The sequence below is a fragment of the Dipodomys merriami genome, unplaced genomic scaffold (assembly GCF_024711535.1).
Source record: "Dipodomys merriami isolate MVZ:Mamm:240054 unplaced genomic scaffold, mDipMer1.0.p SCAF_1, whole genome shotgun sequence".
NCBI lineage: Eukaryota > Metazoa > Chordata > Mammalia > Rodentia > Heteromyidae > Dipodomys > Dipodomys merriami.
Window position 1 is genome coordinate 128,183,666 of NW_027202270.1, and position 26,196 is coordinate 128,209,861.

The 26,196-nt window shown below is 43.8% G+C and overlaps 1 protein-coding gene across 1 annotated transcript in view; it reads left to right on the forward strand.

The window, feature by feature from the left end:
* Entpd5 (ectonucleoside triphosphate diphosphohydrolase 5 (inactive)) overlaps window positions 1–26,196 on the forward strand; it is a 30,565-nt gene extending 4,369 nt beyond the window's left edge. The window contains exons 4-16 of the mRNA XM_070030228.1: window positions 2,908–3,191; window positions 4,998–5,077; window positions 8,066–8,209; window positions 12,508–12,583; window positions 12,846–12,881; window positions 13,446–13,534; window positions 13,821–13,900; window positions 14,721–14,782; window positions 16,691–16,792; window positions 19,190–19,330; window positions 20,309–20,365; window positions 22,301–22,416; window positions 25,633–26,196. Of these exons, the coding sequence (XP_069886329.1) occupies window positions 2,975–3,191; window positions 4,998–5,077; window positions 8,066–8,209; window positions 12,508–12,583; window positions 12,846–12,881; window positions 13,446–13,534; window positions 13,821–13,900; window positions 14,721–14,782; window positions 16,691–16,792; window positions 19,190–19,330; window positions 20,309–20,365; window positions 22,301–22,416; window positions 25,633–25,719 (1,287 nt within the window). The 5' untranslated portion in view covers window positions 2,908–2,974 and the 3' untranslated portion in view covers window positions 25,720–26,196. The remainder of the gene's footprint in view (window positions 1–2,907; window positions 3,192–4,997; window positions 5,078–8,065; window positions 8,210–12,507; window positions 12,584–12,845; window positions 12,882–13,445; window positions 13,535–13,820; window positions 13,901–14,720; window positions 14,783–16,690; window positions 16,793–19,189; window positions 19,331–20,308; window positions 20,366–22,300; window positions 22,417–25,632) is intronic.

Consider the following 26,196-nt stretch of genomic DNA (forward strand, 5'->3'; position numbering starts at 1 on the left):
TACCTTCAGCTTTTTGTTGGTTAAATTGGATAGAGTCTCCCAGATCTTCCTGACTGGGCTGGCTTTGAACTATGATCCTTAGATCTTGGCCTCCTGAGAAGCTAAGATTATATGCACTGAGCCACTAGAACCCAGCTTTCCCTCAGCTTTTTTGCTCAAGGGGAGCACTATTATCAATTGACCCATAGCTCCACTTGGGACTTTCCTGCCCACACTGGCTTTGAACTTCTATCTTCAGATCTCAGCCTCCTAAGTAGATAGGATTACAGGCATAAGCTTGGTGAGCCTATTTAATTTCATTTTGCCTCAAATCCATTATTCAGATTTTTGAATGTGCTAGAACCCTATAACGAAAACAGTATAGCCAGGTGCCAGTGGCTCATGCCTGTAATCCTAGATGTTCAGAAGGCTGAGATCTGAGGATCACTGTTCAAAGCCAGCCTGGGCAGAAAAGTTCCCAGGCAACTCTTATCTCCAATTAACCATCCGAAAATCAGAAGTGGTGCTATGGCTTAAGTGGTAGAGAGCTTGCCTTGAGCTGAAGAGCTCAGGACAGTGCCCAGGCCCAGAGTTCAAGCCCCATGACTGACAAAAAACAAACAAACAAAAAAAGCAGGGCTGGGAAAGAGACTCAGTGGTAGAGTGCTTGCCTTGCATGCATGAAGCACTGGGTTCAATTCCTAAGCACCATATAAGCGGAAAAAGCCAGAAGTGGTGCTGTGGCTCAAGTGGAAGAGAGCTAGCCTTGAGTGGAAAAGCTGAGGAACAACGCCCAGGCTCAGAGTTCAGGCCCGACAACTGACAAAAAAGAAAAAGAAAAGAAAAACAAATAAAAGGTGTTATAGAATCATAGAACAACGCATTGTCATTTAAAAGCAAATCTCTGATTTATATATAAATAATTCAATTTTCTAATAACTATAGGAAGAAGATAAAGCAAGTACTTTTTTTTTTTTGTCGGTCATGGGGCTTGAACTCAGGGCTTGGGCGATGTCTCTGCGCTCTTCAGCTCAAGGTGAGCACTCTACCACTTGAGCCACAGTGCCACTTTCAATTTTCTACTGGTTTATTGGAGATAAAGAGACTCACTGACTTTTCTGCCTGGGCTGGCTTTGAACTGTGATCCTCAGATCTCAGTCTCCTGAGTAGCTGGGATTATAGGCATGAGCCACCGGGGCACTCAGCTAAGCAAGTACTTTTTTTTTTCTCATTTGACATATGAGGAAGTAGTCATAGAGATGCTTAGTAGTTTTTCTCAAGATCATGAAACTCCTAAGTAGATACAAATACTAGAACTGAAACCCAGTGCCTCTGACCTGACACTTGGCTCTGTACACTGGCTTTACATGAGATTTCCAAGAACATTTATATCCAATCTCCTTACATAAAAATTCAAAACAGGACTGGGAATGTGGCTTGTTGGTAGAGTGCTTGCCTAGCATGCATGAAGCCCTGGGTTCAATTCCTCAGTACCACATAAACAGAAAAGGCTGTGGCTCAAGTGGTAGAATGCTAGCCTTGAGCAGAAGCAGCTCAGGGACAGTGCCCAGGCCCTGAATTCAAGCCCTAGGACTAGCAAAAAAATATAAATAAATAAATAAATAAATAAAATTCAAAACAAGCCAGGCACTGATGGCTCATGCCTGTAATTCTAGCTACTCAGGAGGCTGAGATCTGAGGATCGTAATTCAAAGCCAGCCCAGGCAGGAAAGGCCAGGAGACTCTTATCTCTAATTAACCTCCAAAAACTGGAAGTAGCACTGTTGCTTAAGTGGTTCATTGCTAGGCTTGTGTGAAAAAGTTCAGATAGCACCCAGGATCTGAGTTCAAGCCCCGTGAGTGACAAAGAAAATTAAAAACAAATAATGCTAAGAAAAATAACGTGTTTTTTTTGTTTGTTTGTCTGCTATGGTCACATTAAAAAATATAAGTTAGATGGATGCCATTGGTTCACACCTCTAATCCTAGATACTTTGGAGGTTGAGACTTTAGAGGATCTTGGTTCAAAGCTAGTTTGGGCTGAAAAGTCCAAGAGATTACATCTCTAATTAGCAAAGAGCCAGGCTGGAGACATGGCTCAGGTATAGAGCACCAGGCATGAACAAAAAGGCTGATCATGGGCTGGGAAGGTGGCTCAGTGGTAGAGTGCTTGCCTTGCATGCATGAGGCCCTGGGTTCGATTCCTCAGCACCACATAAGCAAAAAAAAAAGCCAGAAGTGGCGCTGTGGCTCAAATGGTAGAGTGCTAGCCTTGAGCTGAAGAGCTGAGGGACAGCAGCTAGGCCCAGAGTTCAGGCCCCACAACCGGACCCCCCCCACCAAAGAAAAAAAGGCTGATCATTGTGAGAATCTTGAGTTCAAGCCTTAGTACCAGCAGTTGTTTTACATATGCATCCATGTATATATGCACATACCTATATTCATGCATTTATATACATGTGTGTATATATGCATACACACACACTTGCTGTAAGTGAGGCATTTGGAATCAGGGAAAAGGAAAGGTAGACAAAGTGAAGACTGATTCTGAATCTGGATTTTACCACTGACTTGACTTAGGACTTTAAGCATGTCATACGATATCTCTACCTTAATTTGTCTATCTGCCCTAAATTATGGCCTGAAGCCTATGAAGGCTGTTTAAAACCCATAATGGTTTGTATTTGTGTTTTTAAATTAAGTTGACACTCCCTACAATTAAAAACTAAGCATGGGAAAATAGATTTTTAATCCCAATTTCCTTTTGGAACCTGATATTCGTCAGAAAAGGTGCTATGTCTGTTTTACACTGGTTTAGCTTGTTGTACTGGTTATTAGAAATAGAAGTGGAACACCTTTAGTGTAATGGTATGATTTACAGATTAACCAAAAAAGGCAATTGGACTGACTTCATTTTTGTCCTGTAAGCCACTACAGGAGTGTGAGCAGCATTGCTTCTGCAACAAAGCCTTGAGTCATTGCATCTTGGGAAGAGATGGCTGCTTCCTGGGGCACTATCATTTTCATGCTGGTGATACCCTGTGTTTGCAGTACTGTCTTCTACAGAGACCAGCAGACATGGTTTGAGGGTGTCTTCCTGTCTTCTATGTGCCCCCTCAATGTCAGTGCCAGCACCTTGTATGGAATTATGTTTGATGCAGGGAGCACTGGAACTCGAATTCATGTTTACACATTCGTGCAGAAAATGCCAGGTAAGTTCAGCTGGAAACCTTGCCAGAATCCACACTTTCCCATCTCCTGAAACAAATGTGCTGTGTAAGAAGTGTTTCTTTCTTTTTTTTTGCGGGTCCGGTCATGGGGCCTGAACTCTGGGCCTGGGTGCTGTCCCTAGGCTCTTCAGCTCAAGGCTAGCGCTCTATCACTTGAACCACAGCGCCACTTCCGGCTTTTTCCTTTTTGCTTATGTGGTGCTGAGGAATCAAACCCAGGGCCTCGTGCTTGCAAAGCAAGCGCTCTACCACTGAGCTACCTTCCCAGCCCAGGAATTTTTTTTTTTTTTTTTTGGCTCTAGTTGTGGGGCCTGAACTCTGGGCCTGGGCGCTGTCCCTCAGCTCTTCAGCTCAAGGCTAGTGCTCTACCACTTGAGCCACAGAGCCACTTCCGGCTTTTGTCTTTTTGCTTATGTGGTGCTGGGGAATTGAACCCAGGGCCTCATGCATGCAAGGCAAGCGCTCTACCACCGAGCCACCTTCCCAGCCCATGAATGTATTTCTTCAGAGAACATGTTGAATTTTAATTGGATGCATAATTTAATTCCATGTGACATTAAGAGAGTTGTGGTCTAGCTGGAGTCTGAAACCTACATGCCCAAAAATATAGCTGTAACTTTCTTTCTTCTTCTCTAAAAGTGCTTAATATTCCAGAACTCCAAAATATTAAGAATATTGGGTGTTGGGCTGGGAAGGTGGCTCAGTGGTAGAGCACTTGCCTTGCATGCTCGAGGCCCTGGGTTCTATTCCTCAGCACTACATAAGAAAAAAGCCGGAAGTGGCCCTGTGGCTCAAATGGTAGTGTGCTAGCCTTGAGCTGAAGAGCTGAGGGACAGCGCCCAGGCCCAGAGTTCAGGCCCCACGACCGGACCCAAAAAAAAAAAAAAGAATATTGGGTGTAATCTTTGGGAAAGATCACATAGCATTCCACTGGCATTTTTGGTGAGGGGGCTAAGGAAACTTTTAAGAACGACTTTAGCTAAATTGTCAGTTTTCCTTCTTTCTGTTACCTAAAGAGCCAGGATGCAAAAACAAGGGAATGATAACTATGAAGCCAGCTGAGCTACATAGCAAACTCAAAGCCAACTTGGGCTACAGAGAGAAACCTCATCTCAAAAAGTTAAAAATAGATGGGCGCTAGTGGCTCATACCTCTAATTCTAGTTACTCAGGAGACTGAGATATGAGGATCACGGTCCAAAGCCAGCCCAGGCAGAAAATCCGTGAGAATCTATCTCCAGTGAACCATCAGAGAACTGGAAGAGGTGCCGTGGCTCAAGTGGTAGAGTGCTTGCCTTGAGCTGAAGAGCTGAGGGACAGCGCCCAGACTCAGAGTTCAAGTCCTACAACCAACAACAACAAAAAAATTAAAAATAAAGTAAAATAGGACAAATGGAGTAGTGCATGTTCATAATTCCAGCTTCTTGGGAGGCAGGTAAAACAATATTGGGGTGTGGGGCCCTTTCTGAACTATAAAACAAAATGTTCTATTAATGGCTTAGGTAGAGCACTTGCTAGGCCAGTGGAAGTCCTTGAGTTCAAAACCCAAGTACTGCCAATTAATTAATTGATTAAGATAAAAATAGAAACATGGAAGAAAGAGAAAGAGCTAACTATCCCTCAGAGAAATGGCAAAAGATCCTCAAAGGTTGCCTGATACCCTCTATACCCAATACTTCTGCAAGACATTGAATCACAAGTGAGGTCATTTGGAATAGCTTGGTAGAGATAGGTTAATCCAAGCCTAACTTGAAAAACAACTGTTTTTCTTGTTCCATGGACAAAACAGGACAGCTTCCAATTCTGGAAGGAGAAATTTTTGATTCTGTGAAGCCAGGACTTTCTGCTTTTGTAGATCAACCTAAGCAGGTGAGTTTATTAAGATTTGATTTCTAGATTCTCAGTGCGTAGATAATTGTACCATACCACTGTTGCTTAAATATTTCATGCTGCTCATTAATGATATTGAGGCCATGTGTGTAATCAGTTTTCTCTTCTCAGTGAGTCTCCTTGATAGCAGTAACAAAGGCTGAGTGGAAAGGGACTAGAAAATAAGTTGTGTTCAGGCAGGAAATGATAGCATATTTTTTTGTATATGTGTGTATACCTGTACGGGGCCTTGAATTCAGGGCCTATATGCTGTTCCTTAGTTGTTGTTTTTTTTCTCAAAGCTGGTGCTCTACCACTTGAGCCACCACTCCACTTCCACTTTTTGCTGGTTAAATAGGAAATAAATCTTACAGACTTGTCTGTTTGGGCTGCCTTCAAGCCACAATGTTCAGATCTCAGCCTCCTGAGTAACTAGAATTACAGGTGTGAGCACCTGCCTGGTATGATACCAGCTTTTAAGCAATTTCTTTCCTTATATTTTCTGCTTTAAGATGTTGAGGTAATTAACTTGATTAAAATGCTTGGCCAGGAACTGGTGGTGCAGTTCAAGTGGTAGTATGCCAGCATGAGCAAAAAAAAAAAGCTGAGGAAGAACACAAGGCCCAGAGTTTTCAAGCTGTGATACCAAATTAAAAAAAAAAAATTAAGAAGAGTTGAAAGCATCAGCCGCATTCATGCAAATGCAGAAAATGTACATGAAATTCCATAGGATATGAGGTATAAATGAGGCTGGCATGCAATGGCTCACCCTCTAATTATCTACCTACTTAAGAGGCTAAGATTTGAGGATCATAGTTCTAATTCAGGTAGGGCAGGAAAGTCTGTGAGATTTGTATTTCCAATTAAGGACCAAAAATCCAGAAGTGAACCTGTAGCTCAAGTGATAGAGTGCTAGCCTGGAGTAAAAAAGCTAAGGGACAGTGCCCAGGTCCCAAGTTCAAGCCCCAGAACCAGCACAGACAAACAGAAAGACATGGTAATAAATTTTCAGAGTGCCCTGATGCAGGATGGAACCATGCCTGTATCTGAGAAATTAGGAAACAGTACATGAGGATAAAAGTCCTTGGTAGTAGAAGAATGAGAAATTGTGGTTAGCCAATGGCTGTATTTCACATTTGATTACCCAAAGTATACCCCATGTGTCTGAGGCTATGCTGAAATAAATGGAATAAGCCAGAACACAGAACTTTGGCAAGAGTTATAAAAAGATTGTACAGTGTTGCAGAATAATCACTAAGAAAAACCCTGGTATTCAAAATTATTTGAAGTTGGATGCCGGTGGCTCATGCCTATAATCTTAGCTACTCAGGAGGCTCAGACCTGAAGGTCACAGTTTAAAGCCAGCCCAGTCAGGAAAGTCCATGAGACAGAAAACCAGAAATGGCACTATGGCTTAAGTGGTAGAGCACTTGCCTTGAGTTGAAGAGCTGAGGCACAGCACCTATGCCCAGAATTCAAGCCCCATAACCGACCAAAAAAAAAAAAAAAAAGATCTGAAGCCAGGCATAATGGAATGCATGTGTAATGCCAGCATTCAGGAGGCTAAGGCAGGAGGACCACGAGGTTAAGGCCAATCTAGACTGACTCCAGATTAGTTTAGGGTACATAGCAACCATCTCAAACCAAACCAAACAAAATGGTTTGAAAGCCAGGCATGATGGCACATGTCTGTAATCCACACACACAATAGGATAGAAAATTTAAGGCCAGCCTGAGCTAGATTGTGAAATCCTACCTCAATTTAAAAAGAAAAAAAAAAGATTGAACTTGAAAGAACTGAGAGGCTATCTGAACTTAGTAGCACATGAAATGATAGATGTGCTAGGAAATTAGGAACTGTTGAAAGCAACTACATTATCCAAGTACATGATCAGAAATTGATGCAACATTTAGAAAAGGTGATTGTGTTATGGTTGCTAATAACAAGGAACAGTGTGTTTACTTAGGGAAATTCTGGATTTCAAATAATGGGTTTCATTTATTACAAATTAAGTGTCTTCTATGTGTCATACATGTAGATGCTGGTGACAGAAAAATGAGCCTGACATGTTCTGACCTTGCGATCACATCATGACAACTAAAGCTAGCATTTGATTTGCATGGTACCACATGCTCTGCCTCATTTAGTACACAAAAGAATCTAGTGATGGGGCTGGGAAGGTGGCTCAGTGGTAGAGCGCTTGCCTTGCATGCACAAGGCCCTGGGTTCGATTCCTCAGCACCACATAAGCAAAAAGAAAAAAAAGCCAGAAGTGGCTGCTGTGGCTCAAGTGGTAGAGCGCTAGCCTTGAGCTGAAGAGCTGAGGGACAGTGCCCAGGCCCAGAGTTCAGGCCCCACGACTGGACCCAAAAAAAAAACAAACAAAGAATCTAGTGATGAAATAAGCCATATCTCCATCAAGCACTAGGAAGGCTAACTGTTCCAGGTTAGGTCCTAGGACTGCCAAGGAAGTCTCTTGATTCTTTTTTTTTTGGAGGGGGGGGCGGCAGTCCTAGGCTTGAACTTGGCCTGGGCGCTGTCCCTCAGCTCTTCAGCTCAAGGCGAGTGCTCTACCACTTGAGCCACAGTGCCACTTCCTGTTTTCTGATGGTTTATTGGAGATAAGAGTCTCCCAGAGTTTTCTGCCTGGGCTGGCTTTGAACCGTGATCCTCAGATCTCAGACTCCTGAGTAGCTAGGACTACGGTCATGAGCAGCCAGTGCCCAGCTTCTCTTGATTCTTAACTACTAATTTCTCTTCACTGTACTCAAATTTTCTGGCCTGAACATAACTTATCAAAACAAAATGACAGTCCACTAAAATAACCACACTATAGAATTGTGGTCTCTCTTTCAAAGGGGCTCACTTTTCTGAGTTTCTGCTTCTACAGAGCACAGGGAGAGGGGTTGATGCCTACTTCAAGGCCCACTCAGAGCAGTTCTGCTAAATGGATAGCTCATTGTGTGAGTCCCTTGTCTCTTTTGAAGGCTGCTGAGACTGTTCAAGGGCTCTTAGAGGTGGCCAAAGGTTCAATCCCTCGAAGTCACTGGAAAAGGACGCCAGTGGTCCTGAAGGCCACAGCAGGACTACGCTTACTGCCGGAAAAGAAAGCCCAGGCTCTACTATTTGAGGTAATTATTTAAGTCTGATTTGTAATCATTTTACATTTGTAATCATTTGTAATCATTTACCCCTCCAATTTTACTGAGGTTTTCCTAAGACATTTAAAGCAGTCCCTGTCCCAGATATTCTCACTTCTATCTTTTCAGAATAATCATAGAAATGTTTTTGGGTTTTATTTGTTTGTTTTTTGTGCCAGTCCTGGGGCTTAAACTCAGAGCCAGGTGCTGTCCTTGAGCTAGTGCTCTACCACTTGAGCCACCGTACCACTTCTGCCTTTTTTTTTGGGGGGGGGTAGTTAATTGGAGATAAGAATCTCTCAGGCTTGGGGCTGGGAATATGGCTCAGTGGTAGAGTGCTTGCCTAGCATGCAGGAAGCCCTGGGTTCGGTTCCTCAGTACCACATATAAAGAAAAAGCCAGAACTGGTGCTGTGACTCAACAGGTAGAGTGCTAGCCTTGAGCAAAAGAAGCTCAGGGCCAGTGAGCAGGCCCTGAGTTCAAACCCCAGGACTGGTAAAAAAAAAAAAAAGCCGGGCGCTGGTGGCTCACGCCTGTAATCCTAGCTACTCAGGAGGCTGAGATCTGAGGATCGCGGTTCAAAGCCAGCCCGGGCAGGAGAGACTGTGAGACTCCTATCTCCAATAAACCACAAGAAAACCGGAAGTGGCGCTGTAGCTCAAGTGGTAGAGCGCTCGCCTTGAGCTGAAGAGCTGAGGGACAGTGCCCAGGCCCAGAGTTCAAGTCCCACTACCGACCAAAAAAAAAAAAAAAAAAAAAAGCATCTCTCAGGCTTTTCTGCCAGGGCTGGCTGCAAACTACTATCTTCAGATCTCAGCCTCCTAAGTAGCTATGATTACATGCTTGAGCCACTGGTGCCCAGGTAGAAATGGTTTTTAATCAACTTTATTGAGATATATTTCTGTACAATAAAACATAGCCATGTAAGGTATTCAAAGAAATGCATTTATTTTATATTTTATTTTTTGTTAGTTGTGGGGCCTGAACTCTGGGCCTGGGCACTGTCCCTCAGCTCTTCAGCTCAAGGCTAATGCTCCACCACTTGAGCCACAGTGCCACTTCTGGCTTTTTCTGCTTATGTGGTACTGAGGAATTGAACCCAGGGCCTCATGCATGCAAGACAAGCATTCTACCACTGAGCCACCTTTCCAGCCCCAGGAAATGCATTTTGACAAATATACCATGTTATAGTGTCCCCCTCATGTCCACCCTCCACCTCTCTCTCTTTTGTTAGTCATGGGGCTCTTGAACTCTGTGCCTGAGTGCTGTCCCTCAGCTCTTCAGCACAAGGCTAGCGCTCTACCACTTGCACCACAGCACCACTTCTAGGTTTCTTGTGGTTTATTGGAGATGAGTCTCAGCCGGGCACTGGTGGCTCATGCCTATATACCTAGCTACTCTGGAGGCTGAGATCTGAGGATTGTGGTTCAAAGCCAGCCTGGGCAGGAAAGTCTATGAGACTCTTCAATTAACCACCAGAAAACTAGAAGTAACACTATGGCTCAAGTGGTAGAGCTCTAGCCTTGAGCTGATGAGCTGAGGGACAGCGCCCAGGCCCAGAGTTTAAGCCCCATGACAAAAAAAAAAGTCTCAGGGACTTTCCTAGCCAGGCTGGCTGTGACCTGCAATCCTCAAATCTCAGCCTCTTGAGTAGCTAGGATTATAGATGTGAGCCAAAGACACCCAGGTAGTGTTTCCCATTTCTGAACTAGCAACCACTGATATGCATTCTGTTAGTATTGGTAACTTTTGCTTGTCCTTATGTTTCATATGAATGTGATCATAATCTGGTGCTAGTGGCTCACACCTATAATCTTAGGTACTCAAGCAACTGAATCCTGGAGAATTGAGATTCAGAGTCAGCCAAGGCAGAGAAGTCTGTGAGACTTCTTCCATCTCCAATTAGCCAGAAAAATGCTGAACTACAGATATGGCTCCAGTAGAGTACCAGCCATGAGCAAGCAAGCCAAGCAAGACCCCCAAGGCCCTAAGGTCAAACCCTGGTATCAGCACACACAAAAAAAGAATCATAAACTTTATATTCTTTTTTTTTTTGGTCCGGTCCTGGGGCCTGAACTCTGGGCCTGGGCGCTGTCGCTCAGCTCTTCAGCTCAAGGCTAGCGCTCTACCACTTGAGCCACAGCGCCACTTCCGGCTTTTTTCTTTTTGCTTATGTGGTGCTGAGGAATCGAACCCAGGGCCTCAGGCATGCAAGGCAAGCGCTCTACCACTGAGCCACCTTCCTAGCCCCATAAACTTTATATTCTTTTATTCATGTCTGGATTTTTTTTCTCTTGGCACAAAGTTTTTGAGAAGAATAATGGAATTTTAAAAGTTTTCACCCTTATATGAAAGTTTAAGTATACAGTTTTATTAAACAATATTTATCATACATATTTATTATATGATAAAAACATAATCAGGTTTAAATTTCATGTTGTCAAGAATATTCATAGGGGCTGGGAATGTGGCTTACCGGTAGAGTTCAATTCCTCAATATCATATAAGCAGAAAAAGCTGGAAGTGGCGCTGTGGCTCAAGTGATAGAGTGCTACAGTCTTGAGCAAAAGAAGCTCAGGGACAGTGCCCAGGCCCTGAGTTCAAGCCCTAGGACTGGTAAAAGAAAAAAAAAGAAAGAATATTCATAGGCAGAATTGCAATATAATTTTTTTTAAATCACTGCAAAAAAGAATTGTAGCCGGGCGCTGGTGGCTCACGCCTGTAATCCTAGCTACTCAGGAGGCTGAGATCTGAGGATCACGGTTCAAAGCCAGCCCGGGCAGGAGAGACCGTGAGACTCCTATCTCCAATAAAACCACCAGAAAACCGGAAGTGGCGCTGTAGCTCAAGTGGTAGAGCGCTCGCCTTGAGCTGAAGAGCTAAGGGACAACGCCCAGGCCCAGAGTTCAAGCCCCACGACCGACAAAAAAAAAAAAAAAAAAAAAAAAGAATTGTATGAGGCTGGAATTGTAGCTTAGTGATAGAGTGCTTGCCCAGCGTATACATGAAGCTCTAGATTCAATTCCATAAACAGATTCTAAGCTGGAATTGGAACTATGACTCAAGTGGTAGAGTGCTGGCTTTGAGCAAAAGATGCTCAAGGACAGTGCCCCTCTGCATAATTAATGTAAGCTAATAATATAGATAAATTTTTTTTCTTTTTGTCAGTCATGGGGCTTGAACTCTGGTCTTAGACTAGTGGTTTATTAGAGATAAGAGTCTCACAGACTTTCGTGCCCAGGCTGGCTTTGAACCTCAATGCTCAAATCTCAGCCTCCTGAGTAGTTAGGATTACAGGCGTGAGCACCGGCACCCAGCATAAAAATAATTTTTAATAGGCCTGGGAAGGTGGCTCAGGGGTAGAGTGCTTGCCTTGCATGCATGAGGCCCTGGGTTCGATTCCTCAGCACCACACAAGCAGAAAAAGCCGGAAGTGGCACTGTGGCTCAAGTGGTAGAGCTCTAGCCTTGAGCTGAAGAGCTGAGGGACAGTGCCCAGGCCCAGAGTTCAGGCCCACAACCGACCCCCCCCCCAAAAAAATGGCAAGAAAGCTGAGTTCATGCCTATAATTCTAGCTACTATGAGGCTGAGATTTGAGGATTCAAAACCAGCTTGGATAGGAAGGTCAATTAAACTTGTTGTTGTTGTTGTTGTTGTTGGTTGTGGGGCTTGAACTTTGGGTCTAGATGCTGTCCCTGAGCCTTTAAGCTTACAGTGAACACTCTACCACTTGAACACAGCGCCACTTCCAGTTTTCTGGTGGATAATTGGAGATAAGAGTCTCATGGACTTATCTGCCCTAGTTGGCTTCGGACCTCGCTTGATCTTCAGATCTCAGCCTCCTGAATAGCTAGGATTATAGGCGTAAGCCACCAGTGCCTGGCTCAATGAAACTCTTATCTCCAGTAAACTACTCAGAAAAAGTCCAAGGAGGTAGGTAGTGTAGTACAGTGCTAGCCTTGAGAGAAAAAGCTCAAGGGACAGCACCCAGGCCCTGAGTTCAGGTCCCAGGCCTGACACACACACACACACACACACACACACACACACACACACACACACACACACAACACACACACACACAGGCAAGAAAGATAAAATTGGTTGGAGAAGAGGAGGTAAGGAAGGATAATGGGTGAATATGATCAAAATATATGAATGTGTAGAAGTCACAGTGACCCTCCCACATTGTACAGAACACAGTGACTTATGCCTGTCATCCATCCCAGAAGACACAGGGTTTTCATTTGTTGCATAAGGGAACAAATGAAATGGTATCTTCTCCTTAGGTAGAAGAGATCTTCAAGAAGTCACCCTTCCTGGTCCCAGATGACAGTGTTAGCATCTTGGATGGATCCTACGAAGGTGGGAGAGACGGTGAAGTATGTTCTCAGGGAAAAGGAGCGGGTCAATGAAAGACCTAATTTAAGGAACTAGACAAAGGGAGCAGGCACTGAATAAAAAGTAGCTAAGGATAAACAAGCAGGGAGGAATGGGGTAGCAGAAAATAGAAGAAAAGGGGAAGAGAAATAGATGTCCTAGACGTAAAATTTAGAGAGAAAAAGAACAAAGAAGGGGCCAAGAAAGAAATGCTGTGGAATGCAAATCTTGTCTTTTTCTCTTTTAGGCATATTAGCCTGGGTTACTGTGAATTTCCTAACAGGTAATAAATAGATCCTCATATTTGTCTTAAGCCCTTAACTGGCTTTCACAGGAATGCTAGTAGGGTAAAAATCTATTTTCCTGTCCTTTATTACCCTTTTTAAAAAAAAGATGTGTGGGGTTGGAGGCAAAGATAAAGAAGTTAATGTTTATGACTTGCCCTTAATTACAAGCTGGGTGCCAGTGGCTCATGCCTATAATCCTAGCTACTCAGGAGGCTGAAAACTGAAGATCCCAGTTCAAAGCCAGCCTGGGCAGAAAAGTCCATGAGACTTCTATCTCCAAATTACCACCAGAAAAGTGGCTCTGTGGCTCAAGTGGTAGAGCACTCGCCTTGAGCTGAAAAGCTCAGGATTAGTGCCCAGGCCCAGAGTTCAAGCAAGAGTCCTCCTGAGTTGACATTTACCTGCAGTCTTTGGGACCAAGGAGCAGAAGAATATTTAAGGAAAAACCATTGGTATGCAAGAAATATATACCATTGGCATACCATTGGTAGACCTGCAGACAGATGAATGCTGGGCTGTCCAGGATGGGGGGAATACTCAGAGTTGGCTCTCATTAACAGGTCAGCTGCATGGCCATGGCCAGGAGACCATGGGGACCCTGGACTTGGGGGGAGCCTCTACCCAAATCACATTCTTGCCCCATTTGGAGGTGAGTCATTTATGTAAAAGTCATATCACACTGGCCTTAGCAGACAAACTATAGTACCAAGATAGTGGCCCCTATTTCAGACAGCAGCTCTCCCTGGAACAGGTTGGTGAGGGAAAACTTTTTACCCTCTCAATGTCCAGAGCCCTTTGATCCTTCAGGCATTGGGAGATGAGTAGCTTACTTTTTTCATCTCTGATTTTTTGGGGGGATGGAGAGGAATTGTTGAAATAAGACCTTCAAATAATTTCAGATCCTGAGAAGTCATTTTGCTTTTTCTGATTTGCAGAAAACCCTGGAACACACCCCTCAAGGCTACCTAACTTCCTTTGAGATGTTTAACAGCACTTTTAATCTCTATACACATAGGTGAGGATGGGAACGGGGAAGATAACTTTCTCCTAACTTTTCAAAGTATTTTCATGTTTATTATTGTTATATGATCAACACTCTGTCAGTCCCCAAAGTTGTATCAACTGAAACTCAAGTTACTTACCAAAATCCAAGAGACTTGAGGCTTGCCTCTAAAACATGTGATACAAGTTTTCAGAGAAAAGACTCAGCACTCAGCTAAATCTCTAATCATCCTTTGATCTGGCCTTCTGAAGTTGAGAATCCAGCCAGGAATTTGATACCAGTAGGGATAGGAGCTAAGATAATGAATGCTTTTCTGGGGATGGATGTGGGACCCTAAGAATTCCTATCTCTGGCCTTTGACTCATACTTGTAGGCAGTTCTTATTGCATAGTCTTGACCTGAACTGTGGAGAAACTTCCACTTGTTAACCACATGAAATAAAAAAGTCACAGAAGTTGGGCGTTGGTGGCTCACACCTGTAATCCTAGCTACTTAGGAGGCTGAGATTGAGGATCATGGTTCAAAGCCAGCCTGGGCAGGAAACTTTGAGACTCTTATCTCCAGTAAGCCACTCAGAAAACTGGAAATGGCACTGTGGCTCAAGTAGTAGAGTGCTTGCCTTGAGCTGAAGAGCTGAGGGATAGTGCCCAGGCCCAGAGTTCAGGCCCCATGACAAACCCCTCCCGCCCCCCAAAAACAGTCACAGAGCTAGAAAAAGGTTTTTAATTTCTCCAAAAGAAGTCAGAGAAACTATATCCCTTCTGAAAGAGGTAGCTTTGTGCTTAGGAAACTTCAGGACCAGACTGAAATTGGTCGATCTTGCATTTTACAGTTACTTGGGATTTGGATTGAAAGCTGCAAGACTAGCAACATTGGGAGCCCTGGAGACAGAAGGTTCGTCTGGGTACCTGTGCCAGGTCGGGGATGGTGAAGTGACTTCTATACTTAGTTTGCTTCTTCCCTTCCTTGGCAGGGATTCTGTGGAAGAAAGGCTTATGTTGAACTAGGTAGCATGTGTTGTATAGTGGATATAATAATAGAAAATTTATCTGTAAGGTCAGATGTTTTGGTCTGTATTAAATTTGTAGAATGAGGTCTGCTTATGCAGGGGTAACCACCCGTGGTTAGGAAGCTGAAACCTCTGTAGTAGTTGGCAGGAGGTAGACAAATCCTTACTTATTTTATGTGGGAAGTCCAGGAATCAGCATCTGTCCTGTTAGCAAGGTAGAATAGCTGTCCATTCATCTCTTCACAACTGGGAAAAGGCAGACCTGGCTGTAGTATCAGTTTTGTGACTTAGGGCTAGTTAATTGACCTTTCTATGTTCTAGTCCTCACCTTAAATGTGATTTTATATTTAATAAACTTTGTGTAGAGCCAGTCTCACGGCAAGCTAGTATTGATGAAGATTGTATAGCATCCAGAGTTTACTAAACATCTTCAGATATACTTCATTTAAGTTTCTTGGCTCTAGTGAAGGAGATGATAGATAGCATAGTATTTTCCTTGCAATATAGAAAAGAAGGAACTTACTTTATTGTGAGTTTTGAATTTCTTTGAGATGTGACGAAAGCTATGGACCCACTGCCAAATGTGCATGTACATGAAATTCATCTGTAGTTTGAGAGGAACCACCCGTGCCTGTCTGTGAAGCCAGTCCTGAGTTAAGAATTCATGTATGAGCTGGGAATGTGGCTTAGTGGTAGAGTGCTTGCTTAGCATGCATGAAGCCCTGGGTTTAATTCCTCAGTATCACATAAACAGAAAAAGCTGGAAGTGATGCTGTGGCTCAAGTGTTAGAATGCTAGCCTCAAGCAAAAGAAGCTCAGGGACAGTGTCCAGGCCCTGAGTTCAAGCCCTCCACGACTGGCCAAAAAAATGAATTTGTGTGGTGTGTGTGTGTGCGTGTGCGTGCATGTGCGTGCGTGTGTGTGTGTGTGTGTGTGTGTGTGTGTGTGTGTGTGTGTGTGTGTGTGTGTACTGAGGCTTGAACTTAAGGCATGGTACTCTGTCTTAGCCTTTTTCTCTCAAGGCTGGTACTCTACCACTTGAGCCGTATTTCCACGACTGGCTTCATGTCTGTTAGAGATAAGAGTCTCTCAGATCTGTCTTCCCTGCTGGCAAGCTTGAATCACAGTCCTCAGATCTCAGCCTCCTGAGTAGCTAGAATGAAAGGTGTAAGCCACTACTTCCTGGTTAGTTAAGAATTCTTTCAGGAGCTGGGTGCCAGCAGCTCAAATCTATAATTAGCCATCAAAAAGACTGAAGTGGAGCTGTGGCTCAAGTTATAGAGAGCAAGCCTTGAGTAAAAATGAAACAATGTCTAGGCCCTGAGTTCAAGCCCCAGCACCAGCAAAAAGAATCCTTTGGGGAACTAGTGGTAGATGTTTGTAATCCTAGCACTTGGTAGGTGAGGCAGGAGGATCAGAAGTTCAAGGACAGCCTGGCTGCATAACAAAATCCTATCTGAAAAACCAAGGGTTGAGCTGGGCACCAATGGCTCACATATGTAAATTCTAGCTACGGAGACGGAGTGAGATCTGAAGATTGGGTTCAAAGCCAGTCTGAGTAGAAAGGTCCATGAGACTCTTACCTCTAGATAGCCAGCAAAAAGACAAGCAGTGACTCAAGTGGTAGGATGCTATCATTGAGTGCAAAAGCTCAGGAACAGTGGCCAGTCCCTGAGTTCAAGCCCCAGGACTGGCACACATATACACACACCAAGGGTTTTCATCCTTACTAACTTCTTACTTGCCTTCCTCCCTTTCACCTACTTGCCTCTTTGTGTTCTGGTTTCTTTCAGGGATTGAAGGACATACATTTCGAAGTGCCTGTTTACCAAGGTGGTTGGAAGCAGAGTGGATTTTTGGGGGTGTAAAATACCAATATGGTGGCAACCAAGATGGTGAGTGTTGTTTTGTTGTTTTGTTTTGTTTTGTTTTTTACTAATTTAAACCACCTTACAAAGCTAGGTACTGTTGGTTCATGCCTATAAGACTAGCTACTCCGGAGGCTGAGATATGAAGATTGTAGTTTGAAGCCAGCCCATACAAACAAATCTGATTCTTACCTCCAATTATCAACAAGCCAGAACTAGAGTTATAGCTCAAGTAATAGAGTGCCAGCTGAGAGAAAAATAAAAACTGATCCAAGAGACTGATTGTTGGGTCGTTCAATGCCTGTAATCTTAGCTACTCTGGAGGTTGAGATCTGAAGATCAAAGCCATCCAAGTAGAAAAACCCAGGAGAATCTTATTTCCAAAAAGCTGGAAGTGGAGGTGTGGCTCAAGTGGTAGAGTGCCAGCTTTGTGGGGGGAAAAGCCAAGTGGAACCACAAGGTCCAAGTTTAAGCCTCAATACCAGCAAAAGTTTGATTGAGAGCATGAGGTTCTGAGTTCAAGTCCCTGTACTACCTCCTCCTCTCCCCCCCCAAAAAAAAAAGGGAAAAAATTATCTTTATAAGAATCAGGTGAGGTGGCATACATGATGATTGAAAGTTCAGGGCCATCTTGGACCATTGAGGCTCAAAAAAAAAAATTACAGGGCTGAGAAGGTGGCTCAGTGGTAAGAGTGCTTGCCTCGAATGCATGAGGCCCTGGGTTTGATTCCTCAGCACCACATAAACAGAAAAAGCCAGAAGTAGTATTGTGGCTCAAGTGGTAGAACACTTGCCTTGAGCTGAAGAGCTGAGGGACAGCACCCAGGCTCAGAATTCAAGCCCCACGACCAACAACAACAAAAAATTCCTTTACAGTAGAAGTTATACAAAAGTACCATAGTAGATTTTTCCAGAACTCAAGGGAAGCCCATCCTATTGCAGACACTCATTGAAAAGATGTTGTTATGCCTCCACTGACTATTGTAAATGGACAGTATACTATGCAGCTGTTGCTGTGCAGATGATCTTGCTGTTGCCTTGCCTTGAATACTGTGGGTTGTTACAAACATGTTTGTAGCCTGAGAACAGAACGGTGGTGTGAAGCCATGTTTCAGATTCAGTTAATGTTTAGCCATTTATATCATAGTAGCAAATAAAACTGAGATGATAGGAAGAATGATTCATCTTAGATATTACAAAAGGCAGAGACTTTTTTTTTTTGGCCAATCCTGGGTCTTGAACTCTGGGCTGGGATGGCAGCATCCTACCACTTGAGCCACAGCACCACTTTTGGATTTTCTGTGATTAATTGGAGATAAAAATCTCACGAACTGGGCTGGGAAGGTGGCTCAGTGGTAGAGCGCTCGCCTTGCATGCATGAGGCCCTGGGTTCAATTCCTCAGCAGCACATAAGCAGAAAAAGCCGGAAGTGGGGCTGAGGCTCAAGTGGTAGAGTGCTAGCCTTGAGCTGAAGAGCTGATGGACAGCGCCCAGGCCCAGAGTTCAGGCCTCACGACCGAAAAAAAAAAAAAAAATCTCATGAACTGGGCTGGGAAGGTGGCTCAGTGGTAGAGCTCTCACCTTGCATGCATGAGGCCCTGGGTTCAATTCCTCAGCACCACATAAAAAGCAGAAAAAGCTGGAAGTGGCGCTGTGGCTCAAGTGGTAGAGCGCTAGCCTTGAGCTGAAGAGCTGAGGGACAGTGCCCAGGCCCAGAGTTCAGGCCCCACGGCCAACAAAAAAAAAAAAAGAAAAGAAAAAAATCTCACGAACTTTACTGCCCTGGCTGGTTTCATACCAAGATCCTCAGATCTCTGCCTCCTGAGTAGCTAGGATTATAGGTGTGTGTCACCTGCTGAGCCAGCAACCTTACAGTCAAGGAAGAAGTCTTGTTTTCCTAGTGAAGGAAACAGATGAGCCCTCTGGATAGTTGCTCACAAGGACCATGAAACACAATGGAAGACTGTAGCACAATAATGACTGTGGCTGGGGCTGGGAAGGTGGCTCAGTGGTAGAGTGCTTGCCTTGCATGCATGAGGCCCTGGGTTCGATTCCTCAGCACCACATAAGCAAAAAGAAAAAAGCCGGAAGTGGCACTGTGGCTCAAGTGGTAGAGCGCTAGCCTTGAGCTGAAGAGCTGAGGGCAGCGCCCAGGCCCAGAGTTCAAGCCCCACAACCGGCTCCAAAACAAATAAACAAAAATAATGACTGTGGCTTGACTGTTTTTGGTGAGCAGAGTTAGGGAAGGGAGTAGCAGTGAGGTTATAGGAACTTTTTCACCTTTGCTCTAAACCTTTGTTGTGAGCTTCTGGATTCAGGCCTTGGTCTTCATGTGACCACTCATGTGATCCTCATTGGCTCCAGGAGCTTACTTGAGAGCTGTCATTATTTTCCCCTTCCCTTTGTCCATTTCTGCCCTTGCAGGGGTGATGGGCTTTGAGCCCTGCTATGCTGAAGTGCTGAGAGTGGTGCAAGGCAGACTTCATCAGCCAGAGGAGATCAAGAGAAAATCCTTCTATGCCTTCTCTTATTATTATGATCGAGCTGCTGATACACACATGATTGGTGAGTGCATCCCTGGTGTCATGCCAGAAAGGAGAGTGGTCAGGGCTGTCTGTGGTGGGGAAGGTTAAGAGGAGGGTTTGCAGGGCTGTACTGGAGTGATCACTTGGCTCTATTCAACACTGTTGATGGATCAACCACTATAGTTGGAGGGCAAATAAAACTAGCTAGAGGATGACCTAAATTACTGTACAGGAAGTCTTTCTGTTTACATCTTTATTGAGATCAAATTCTGTGTTAGACTGTGTGTATGTGTGTCTGTGTGTGTCAGTAGTGGAGCCTGAACTCAGGACCTCTTGTTCTTGCTTTGTTTTTTTCACTCAAGGATGACCCTTTCCCACTTCTGGCTTTTTGCTGGTTAATTGGAGATAAGAGTCTCTCCCATTTGTTTATCTGGGCTGTTTTCATGAGATCTTGAGTTTAAGCCCGAATACTAGCACACACAGGAATCTTGTCATAAAAAGAATCACAAAATTTGAATATATACATACACAAAAATAGAATAAGGAGCTGTATGCTGGTGGCTCAAACCTGTAATCCTAGCTATTCAGGAAGTTGAGATCTGAGGATCATAGTTCAAAGCCAGCCTAGGTAGGAAAGTCTATGAGACTTTCAACTCAGAAAAAGAAGTGGCACTGTAGCTCAAGTTGTAGAGGTCTAGCCTTGAGCAAAAGAAGCTCAGGGATAGTACCAAGTTCCCGAGTTCAAGCCCCAGGACTGGCAATAATAATAGTAATAGTAATAGTAATAATAAAATTTACTGGAATTGTTTTAGAAGGGGGAGGATGGCAAGAGGGAGGGATAGAGGAGATATGAGGGGTAGTTGGAATACCTTGTATATATGTATGGAAATAGCACAATGAAAACCCCATACATACCTTGTATAGCTTATGTGTGCTAATTTTTAAAAATCACACTTACAAAAATTTCTTGTTTCCTTCAAGGCTTTTAGATACCAGTTCCTGTTTTGTCTCATTTCAGATTATGAAAAAGGAGGTGTTTTAAAAGTCAAAGATTTTGAAAGAAAAGCCAGAGAAGGTAAGTGTCAGGAGATCCTCGAAAGGTGAGCCATGGCCTGGGAATGTGGCTTAGTGGTAGAGTGCTTGCCTAGCATGCATGAAGCCCTGGGTTCAATTCCTCAGTACCACATAAACAAAAGAAGCCAGAAGTGGTGCTGTGGCTCAAGTGGTAGAGAGCTAGCCTTGAGCACAGAGGGCTCAAGGACAGTGCCCAGGCCCTGAGTTCAAGCCCCAGGAGTGGCAAAAAGAAGGAAGGAGGGAAGGGAGGGAGGAAGGGAGGGAAGGCAGGCAGGCAGGCAAGAAAGAGAGAGAGAGAAAGAGAAAGAAAGAAAGAAAGAAAGAAAGAAAGAAAGAAAGAAAGAAAGAAAGAAAGAAAGAAAGAAAGAAAGAAGGACAGACACATGTATGGTGTATATGTGTATACCGTTATAGACTGTGATAGACAATTTGCTCCAGGAAAGTTAGAATGAACTTGTGACTTTAAATGAGCATCATTATTCCACAGTACTGTGAAATTTGGGAAATTATGTAATACTTAATCACAATTAAAAAAAAAAAAGAACCTCTGGGAAGGGAGGGAGGGAGGGGATGGTAGGGGGAAAACAATGGAGGGGGTAACAATGCTCAATAGGAAGTGTACTCATTACCTTACTCATGTAACTGTAACCCTCTGTATAGTATCTTTACAATAAAAAAAACAGAAAGAAAGAAAGAAAGAAAGAAAAGCTGAAACGTGAGGCGTGCCTGCCAGCTCCGCATGTCCTAGAAGACAGTGTCCCTCAGCCCACAGAGCCTACCACTGCCTCCTGCTGGACCTTCTCATCTATGTCAGAGTTAAAGGCATTTGGTCAAATAAATTCTGCCAGCAAATGGGGCTACAGGGATCTTTAGGGAGTTATTTATTTATTTATATCTTTTTTATTTATTATTTTTAATTGAAATAGTGATCTCCATGTTAATGAAACACTGAGCACCAAAATATTTGAAAAACAGCCGCAGGGATTTCCTTGAGTTGTTCATCTAAAATACAAATGTTCTTATCCAGTAGCCCCAGGAGAGGGCTAAATAATATTTTCCTGTCTTCTGGGTCTCAGCCTTAATAATAGAAAAGAGACTTGGTAACTAAGCTGCCACAAGAGACCATAGGAATTTGCCAAATAGAGGGTTAGGGGTATAGCTCAGTGGCAGAGCTTTTTTTTTTTTTTTCTTCTGTCAGTCACGGGGCTTGAACTCTGGGCCTGGGCACTGTACCTCAGCTCTTCAGCGCAAGGCTAGCACTCTACCATTTGAGCCACAGTGCCACTTTTGTTTTTCTGATAGTTTTTTGGAGATGACAGTGTCACGGATTTTCCTGCCCTGGCTTTGAGCCACGATCCTCAGATCTCAGCCTCCTGAGTAGCTAGGATTACAGATGTGAGCCACCAGCGCCCAGCTAGAGCTCTTTTTTATTTTTATTTTTTATTTGGGTCCAGTCGTGGGGCCTGAACTCTGGGCCTGGGCGCTGTCCCTCAGCTCTTCAGCTCAAGGCTAGTGCTCTACCACTTGAGCCACAGCGCCACTTCCGGCTTTTTTGTTTATGTGGTGCTGAGGAATTGAACCCAGGGCCTCATGCATGCAAGGCAAACGCTCTAGCACTGAGCCACCTTCCCAGCCCCTAGAGTTCTTACTTATATACAAGACCTTAGGTTTGATTCCCAGGGCCCCCTAAAACTTAGCAAATAAACTAGGACCTATGTAAATAAATATATTACATATGGTATAGATATACACTGAAATATACAAGCTCTTAAAAAGCTATGGTTTTGCAGAGGCAATCACTACAGTCTGGTCTCCATGAGACCCAGAACCAACCAAATGGACACTTCTTTGCATCTCCTGCCCATTACTAGGTTCAGAGGAACTCCTGCCTTCTTAGTTAAAAGCCTGAACTCCACTGTTTGCTCTCACATTTCAGTTTGTGACAACCTGGAAAGCTTTACATCAGGCAGTCCTTTCCTATGCATGGATCTCAGCTATATCACAGCCTTGTTAAAAGATGGCTTTGGCTTTGCAGACAGCACTCTCTTACAGGTAAGAGACAGGACACCAGAGCCTTGTAATAAGTCTGTTTTTTCTTTTTCTTTTTTTTTTTGGGTCCGGTCGTGGGGCTTGAACTCTGGGCCTGGGCGCTGTCCCTCAGCTCTTCTGCTCAAGGCTAGCGCTCTACCACTTGAGCCACAGTGCCACTTCCGGCTTTTTTCTTTTTGCTTATGTGGTGCTGAGGAATCGAACCCAGGGCCTCGTGCATGCAAGGCAAGTGCTCTACCACTGAGCCATCTTCCCAGCCCCGAGTCTGTTTTTTCTTAAGTGTCAAAGAGCCAAGATCCTGTTTTGGATCTGGGCATGTAGTTCACTGGTGGAAGATTGTCTAGCTTGTTCTGGGTTCAATCCCCCACAACACACACATACTTGCACACATATACACATGTTCATGTATGCACAGTTATTTAGTAATCACAGTAGATATAGCTGGAGCTGCTTTTGTTCAGGGGGTAGCCAAGGCACCATGAATATAGGAAATTACCTTGACACTATGGTAGCTTCTAAGTTTAGTAACAGGCTAACTATCCCAGAGGACATGGAACAGAAGGACTTGGAGCCCAATGAAGATTCCCAAGTCACATGGCTTATTAAATCTGTTTAGAACTGAGCATGAAAGAGGAAGAAAGGGGAAAGAGATGGAAGAAATAATGAACAGAGGGTACACGCTGGTAGGTATGTCATGCTTTCTGAGTCTAGGATTACTTGTGTTCGGCTTGGTGCTTAGAACTATCACACAAACTTTCTCTCTTCCAGTGTCAAATACACCTGATCAGCAGCAGTAGCTTACCATTAGCCAATTAGATAGGTAAACAAACCTATCTAACAATCTTCCAAATAAAGGCAGAAGACATAGAGTACCAGAAGAGTGTGGCTTACTTAAAACCTCATGAATATTGAATGCCTCAAGTGTATGTAGTATGGCCTATATATTTCATACAAACCTTAGATGTTTGGTGCCTCTTAAGAATCTTAGATTTCACTTAGTCTCTACTTCTTCATCAACTCCAGCACATGAAGATTCCGTAGTAAGTTACTTACTCTAGGACATAACTTATGAGTTTCATCTATCCCTTTTATTTTCTTACTTTTTTTTTTTGGTCCGATCGTGGGGCCTGAACTCTGGGCCTGGGCGCTGTCCCTCAGCTCTTCAGCTCAAGGCTAGCACTCTACCACTTGAGCCATAGCACCACTTCCGCTTTTTTTTTTTTTGTCTGCTTATGTGGTGCTGAGGAATCGAACCCAGGGCCTCTTGCATACAAGGCAAGCGCTCTACCACTGAGCCACCTTCCCAGCCCGAGTACACTGTATCTTGATGGATGTCATTCCTTCCATCATTCTCCCTTATTTGTTCCAATCCTACTCATCCCCTCTAATTACCTGGTTCCATTTTCACATATGTATGTTGAATATTATAACTGTATTCGTCCACCCTATTTTTTTCCATTCATGTGCCCCCGTTCTGCTGGTCAGGAGGCAGAATTTAAATCAGGCAGGATCACTTTTCTGTCCCAGAAATTGTTTGATCTAGGCATCTGTGTCCCTAGGCTACCAGCCCAATGCTGGTAGAGAGAGCTTTTGGGTGCAGGGAGCCTCCGTTTTACTCAGGTGTCTCAGACTAAATGTTAAGATAATGATTTAAACAGCATTCTGCCCAGTTTGGGGCACAGTGATTATATTAAGTAGGCAGAACAGCCACTAATTTCCAAACTTCTGTTTTGGTGGTGGTGGTGGTGGCTGCACCTTAAACAAAAATCCTTTTCAGCTGGGCACCCACCTCCCAGCTACCCAGGAGGCTGATATTGAGGATCAAAGCCAGCCCAGGCAGGCAAGTCCGTGAGACTCTTATCTCCAACTAACCACCAGAAAACTGCAAGTGGTACAGTGGCTCAAGTGGTAGAGCACTTGCCTTGAGCTGAAGAGCTGAGGGACAGCGCCCAGACCCAGAGTTCAAGCCCCACGACTGACAAAAAAAAAAAAAAAAAGCTTTTCAGAGCCAGCCAGGTCGGGAACATGAACTGATGAAAGTGGAGCCATTATCTTTGCAGTAGTGTTTATGGGCTTAGAATCCCTTTCCATTTGAGTTCTCTTCCTCCTTTTGAAATATTTCCAAATTAACACTATTCAAATCCTTTGTTCTGTGATTGAGGAAATTAATGTTTTGTCTATGCTCTCTGAATACAACCTGGCCCCAGGATGCCTGGTTGGTTATTTTCAGTGCTGAAGAGGCAGTTGTTTACATGGTATGAATTGAGTAGTTCAGTGTATTTTTCCCACTACTAAATGTATTACGAATTTTTTTTTTCTTGGTCGTGGGGCTTGAACTCTGGGCCTGGGCACTATCCCTCAGCTCTTCAGCTCAAGGCTAGTGCTCTACCTTGAGCCACTGCACCACTTCCGGTTTTCTGGTGGTATATTGGAGATCAGAGACTCATGGATTTTCCTGCCTGGGCTGGCTTTATACCTCGATCCTCAGATCTCAGTCTCCTGAGTAGCTGGGATTATAGGCGTGAGCCACCAGCGCCCAGCTATTCCCAACTTTTGACAATGCCTTTTCTACCACATCCACTAACATTTCATTGTAAGTTGCCATATTAGAAATAGGTGATTTAGAAAATAAGGCAGGGAACCCTGTGCTTCTTTTCAGGATTAAGGCAGGAGTTCAGAATATGTCTGACTAAAATCTCTCTTTGGAAGGCTTGAGTGGAACCATTTTCTGAGCCAGAAGTACTCAGGGACCAGAATCTGGGTACAGAGGTTATAATCCATGGCTACAGGCAGTTATTAGAGGGGAGCAGTGGGAAGGTGGTTAGCCATTCTCAGTCTTGCTTTCGTTTGGCAATGTGCATGCTTTTTTTTTTTTTGTGATTGAGTGATTATATAATTTCCCAAATTTCACAGTACTGTGGAATAATGATGCTCATTTAAAGTCACAAGCTCATTCTAACTTTCCTGGAGCAAATTGTCTATCACGGTCTATAACATATAACGGTGTACACATATACACCATACATGTGATCAGCAGCATGGGGTTATTTAGTAGTGGTTCGACCAGATGAGTGGAAGTTCTTTGTTTCTTAAGTCCTGTTAATTTTGTTGTGTCTATGTACATGCTTTTTGCAGATATTATTTTACCAAGTGCCATGCTTCCTAAAGTTGAAAATTGCATGAAGATGTGAACTCTCTCTCTTTCTTTCTCTCTTACAGCTCACAAAAAAAGTGAACAACATAGAGACCGGCTGGGCCTTGGGGGCCACCTTTCACCTGTTGCAGTCTCTGGGCATCTCCCACTGAGGCCAAATGCCCTCAAGTCTGTATTCACTCTTTTTTAAGGGGAGGAGAGAAGACGCAGTTCAGTTTCCAGGCTAGTGTGAGGATAGCCTGTACTAAAGCCCAGGAACTGGTTTTATGAAGAAGGGGCTTTTTATACATGGATTGTGCCCTGGAGCCTAGAGATTTAGGTTTAATTTTATACATCTAATGTGAATTGTTACCTAACCACTTTGGGGTACATAGCTGGCACTAGAGTCTTGATTCTTTGTGTGTTACAAAGAATCTGTGAGCAAAAAAAAACCCAAAACAAACTCAGGGTCTGGTTCTCTGGGAACCAAAGAAAAATCTCATCCAACCCTTATAGTGCCTCCTTCTTTTGAACATTTAAATTGTCCTCTTAGATGCAAAATTAGTTCAATCACATGACCGATCAATACAAGTATATATTTTTCTTTACCCTCCATTGTCTGTATCCCCTTAAGAGAAAAAAGACTGGTA